General features: G+C 46.7%; 1 protein-coding gene across 2 annotated transcripts in view; it reads left to right on the top strand.

Moving 5' to 3' along the window:
* Nucleotides 1–5,000, top strand: part of LOC308326749 (rho guanine nucleotide exchange factor TIAM1-like) — an 82,929-nt gene that overhangs the window by 20,128 nt on the left and 57,801 nt on the right. For both annotated transcript variants that reach the window (XM_080779768.1, XM_080779767.1), the window contains 3 exons: nt 1,984–2,064; nt 4,030–4,503; nt 4,777–5,000. The exon at nt 4,777–5,000 is cut by the window's right edge and continues 45 nt beyond it. In XM_080779768.1, the coding sequence (XP_080635894.1) occupies nt 4,037–4,503; nt 4,777–5,000 (691 nt within the window). In that variant the 5' untranslated portion in view covers nt 1,984–2,064; nt 4,030–4,036. The remainder of the gene's footprint in view (nt 1–1,983; nt 2,065–4,029; nt 4,504–4,776) is intronic.

The following is a 5,000-nucleotide window of genomic DNA, read 5'->3' on the forward strand; positions in this document are numbered from 1 at the left end:
TACTAGCACTACTGATGTGCATGTACTTAGTTAGGTACTTTATAATGAGAGTGGTCTTATATTCGGTACACTACGGTACTAGTACTACTGATGTGCATGTACTTAGTTAGGTACTTTATAATGAGAGTGGTCTTATATTCGGTACACTACGGTACTAGCACTACTGATGTGCATGTACTTAGTTAGGTACTTTATAATGAGAGTGGTCTTATATTCAGTACACTACGGTACTAGCACTACTGATGTGCATGTACTTAGTTAGGTACTTTATAATGAGAGTGGTCTTATATTCGGTACACTACGGTACTAGCACTACTGATGTGCATGTACTTAGTTAGGTACTTTATAATGAGAGTGGTCTTATATTCGGTACACTACGGTACTAGCACTACTGATGTGCATGTACTTAGTTACTTTATAATGAGAGTGGTCTTATATTCGGTACACTACGGTACTACTGATGTGCATACTGTACTTAGTAACTTTCCACCACTGGGTACTATACGATCCAACCAGCAGCTACAGTAATTAACTTCCACCTGTCTGTCCCTCCTCACACATGTGCAGACAGACTGATGTACAGCCAGGCATGGTAATGCTGGTACGGTGTGCATGCTGACGTGCCGTACCTACAGTAGCACTGTATTATGGAAATGATAGCATACCCTCAGCATCAGCTCAGGACTGCTATTAGGGAAAATTAGGTCATGTTGGCAGGAATCATTTAATTCAGGCTTAAGTGGGAAATCATGCATACAGAGCTGCTCTCATATTCCGTCATATTACGCGTGCGTGTGTACGTGTGTGTGTGTGTGTGTGTGTGTGTGTGTGTGTGTGTGTGTGTGTGTGTGTGTGTGTGTGTGTGTGTGCGTGCGCGTGCGCGTGCGTGTGCGTGCGTGCGTGCGTGCGTGCGTGTGTGTGTGTGTGTGCATGCGTGCATGCGCGTGGGTGTGCCGTTGTCTGAAAGGACACAAGGGGGTGTTTTTCCAGAATCTTTTGTGCAAGTTTCTACATGTCTGTATGTTTTGGGGTTTCATCATGTTATTTCAAAGAGTTTGTGATTGGTTTGTTGGTTGTTTGTTGACTTTAGCCCTGCATTGCATTCATACAATAGAACACGCTTTGTGTCTGATTAACAGTGTGTGTATGTGTGTGTGTGTGTGTGTGTGTGTGTGTGTGTGTGTGTGTGCGCGTGTGCTTGTGCGTGTGTTCTCCAGTTCAGTGTAACCCTGCAGGCTTTACCGTCTGTACTGTTATTCATTCTTTCCCACTGATCTCTCGGTGCAGACAGACTCTCTCAAGAGCACATCATAGCATTCCATTTCAAGTATGCTTTACACACTTTACACTAATTCATCTTCAGCTTCCTCTTTCCCTGCTTCCCTGCACACTGTAAACCCCTCTCTCTGTGTCCTTTCAGAGCTTTCTCTTCAAGTTTACTTGCCTTACCACTGTCTTTCACAATTAAGCTCTTGAACCCCAGTATCCCTATTCGTTCAGTCCAAAAATAACAGATCTTTCCGTTGTGAGATTCGTTGTAGAGTGAAAAAAAGAGCGCACCAAATACAGTTGGACCTCAGGTCTGTTTTAAGGGTTTAGGGTTTAAGTGTTTAAACATCCTCCTCCTTTCATCCCTTTGTTCACTCGACTCTTTGGGAAACACTCCTTAAAGAAGGATAGCTCACCTTTCTACTCATCTTTCTCTCTCTGTCTCTCCATGTCTACCTCCATCCATTATGTCTTTCTCCATGTCTCTCTATCCATATGTCTCTCTCCATGTCTCTCTATCGTCTCTCTATCCATATGTCTTTCTCCATGTCTCTCTATCCATATGTCTCTCTATCCATATCTCTCCTGTGTTTGACACCTGGTATTTTTTTTAAACTGCAGGAGCTTCACTGAAACTCACACACTCGCTCTCTCTGTGTCTTTCTTCCTCTCTCTCTCTCTCTCTCTCTCTCTCTCTCTCTCTCTCTTTCGCAGGACTGTGCTGAGGGCTATCTGCACTTTGATGAACGTACAACGTACCAACAACATATGAGTGATGCTGCAGCTCGACCACAGGTAGAGTCAACTATCACTCTTTCATTATTCCCATCTTTCTCTTCATGAGAAAGATGTCCGTCCGTCCGTCCGTCCATCCTGTCCGTCTATCTATCTGTCCATCCATAAACACACACACTCTTCTTTCTTCCGTTGTCTCCCCCGTCCTGTTCCTCTGCAGTGTGGGCCCTCTCTCTGGGTGCCTGAAGGACCCGTGCAGAATAGGATTCGATGCATGTGATCTGTGACTCAGAGGTTGCAGTGATCTGACAGTATCTGAGTCAGCAGCACTTTATATAACAGAGAGAACGTGGTGAAGTGAGTTGTCAGAGAGCTTACGATTACGGTCTTGACGAACTTCGGTCCCAGGTTCCCAGGACCCTGCTGCTTTTCATTCTAGCTGAGTAATTGTGGGGTAATTAATTTACAATGAACTACCTGCTATATAGGATGGAAAGCAAGCAACCATCTTTGATATTTCACTTTTACTCACATCTTTATTAAAGGGCCACTTCACCCCTTTTGCAACCAGATCTTTTTTTAATGATGTTTGGGAGACTAGAAACATTTTCAAAGTATTTCAAAGTGTCTGTGATGTCACAGACACTGGTCTCACGTCCTTCCTGGACTACATGTTGTCTCAGTAAGACAGCCCACCCCCTCTCCACAAGGTGGGGTGAGTGCACTAAAGCAACATGGTCATTGTACTAATCCAGCAATCCAGTCAATCCAGTCAAACCCTACTACATTATTTGTCTGGCCATAGAGTGTACATTTCAAATTGTGCTACTGTTACTACAAATAACATTGAGTGACTGGAGTTTCTTCCAGCGGTGGAATGTCCCTTTCACTCTCTCAGATAGAAGATTGAAGTCACTGGTCAGATTAGATCACCTTTACTTGACTCATAACTACTTTCTGAGGTTGGCTCATAGAGTATTAAAAGGATAGAGACTGAACTGGCGCGAAGCTCCGCCCCCTCCGCTATTCATGTCAGTGGAAGTTGCTCAGTGGCGTTTTGAAGCACCCGGAAGGCTGCCGGAAGGACCGTCTATTTCCGAATTTTTTCGCTGATTCAGAAGTGCAGCTGGGCTATAACATTGAGCACTCGGTTGCTCAGTTTCCTCGTCAAGAATCCACGGGTCCGCCTGCAGTCCTTCCTCTTACCACTAGGGCCCAGCACTTCAACATTGGAGTGCCTAGCTGGCCCCTTGGGTTGGCTCCTTGTGAAAGATGTCCTTATATGACCAATGACCATACTGTTAGTTGTAGAGCTTGTAATTAAGCTAGCTCACGTATATTCTTTAGTTTTTGGCCTGTTGACCAAAAGCCTTTTTTGCCTCTGGGGACACCTGTTTCCTTGTGTAGATGTTTGCCCGTTCAGTCTACTTCAGCCCTCCTCTTCCGGTTGTTTTCATTCCTATACTAACAACACTAACAACAATACACGTACGTAACGTTTGTCTTGAGAGATTAGCCTCTCACTTTAGTAGTAATGACTGGTCCAGTCAGGCTGAGAGAAATGACACAAATTAAATGAAGTTATTTAAAAAATCTAAAAGATGTGCGGCTTTTGTGAAAACATTCAGGGATGCGGCCCAAGAAGCCACCCCTGAGCTCCTCCGGCCCCTGCTCACTAGTTTAGATAACTCCTCCTGATGGAATGATGATTGCACTTTTATTTTTGTGTCATTTATGTAATAAACAAACTAAATTACATCACTGAATACATTTTAATATAATTTACCACCAGCGGTCATGAGTCATGAGTCTCATGACTCATGAATATTGAGTATCCAAAAATACAAATACTCAAGTAAAGCACAGCTACGATAAATTAAAGAAAAAAAATAAGTACCTAAGCACACCACTAAAGTAAATGTACTTTGTTACTGTCCAGCACTGTTCAAGTGGTTAAGCAAATATTTGAGAGGAACGTATACGTCTTGTTTTTGTGACTCTCTCTCAATCCCTCACAATGTGCAGCTGAATCATGGGAAATGTGGAGACGAGTCCGAATGGCGACAGCGGTTTCCACGGCAACGTGACGGCGGGCCACCTCTCGCGGAAGCACACGTCGTCTCGCTCGCTGCGCCTCTCCGGCACCAAGCAGCAGCAGCAGCAGCAGCAGCAGGTCACCCGGCGCTCCCAGAACGCCGGCGCGTCGGCGGCGGCCAAACAGGAGCACCGGAACTCTGAGGCGTCGACGCGCTCCTCCAGCACGCCCAGCATCCCGCAGTCCCTGGCCGAGAGCGGCCTGGAGCCCTTCGACCCGGCCGATGCGCTGGCCGCCGAGTTCGGGGCCAACCCCCACTGGACGCAGCGCGTGGCCATGACGCTGAGGCCCGAGTCCTTCCAGCACGACGACGACGATGAGGCCCTGGCCACGCCCACGCCGGAGACGTCCGAGGCCGACACGCTGACGCGGGGCAGCGCCATGGAGGACTCTTCGGGGGAGGGGTAGGCCTGGCGCAGTTATGACATAATCCACTGATTGATCGCAATTATCTGAGATAGTCATCGTAGTAATAATTGTTTCATTTTCAAGGACATCGGAAGTAGCAGATCTGCAAGCACACGAGACGCTTTGTGAGCTTGTAGAACTGCTATTTTCACTATTTAAAAACATATGGCCTTATTTGGCCATTTGTTGATATGTTGATTATTGGTATCGCCCATTGTCAGATATCTCTTTATATTGAAGCCATTTGTCATGTCCTGCTCTCCTGACAGCCCTATGGAGGGGGGCCCTATGGAGGGGGGCCCTATGGAGGGGGGCCGAGAGGAGGTCACGTACCTGCAGCGTGTCACCGAGGGGCCCCGCGAGGGCGGGAGCTTCAAGAAGAAGAGGTCCAAGTCAGCGGACATGTGGAGGGAAGACAGTCTGGAGTTCTCCCTGTCCGACATGAGCCAGGAGCACATGACCAGCACAGAGGAGATGATAGACGGAGGAGAGG

Source organism: Protomyctophum bolini (assembly GCF_963924005.1).
Source record: "Protomyctophum bolini genome assembly, chromosome: 13".
Taxonomy (NCBI): domain Eukaryota; kingdom Metazoa; phylum Chordata; class Actinopteri; order Myctophiformes; family Myctophidae; genus Protomyctophum; species Protomyctophum bolini.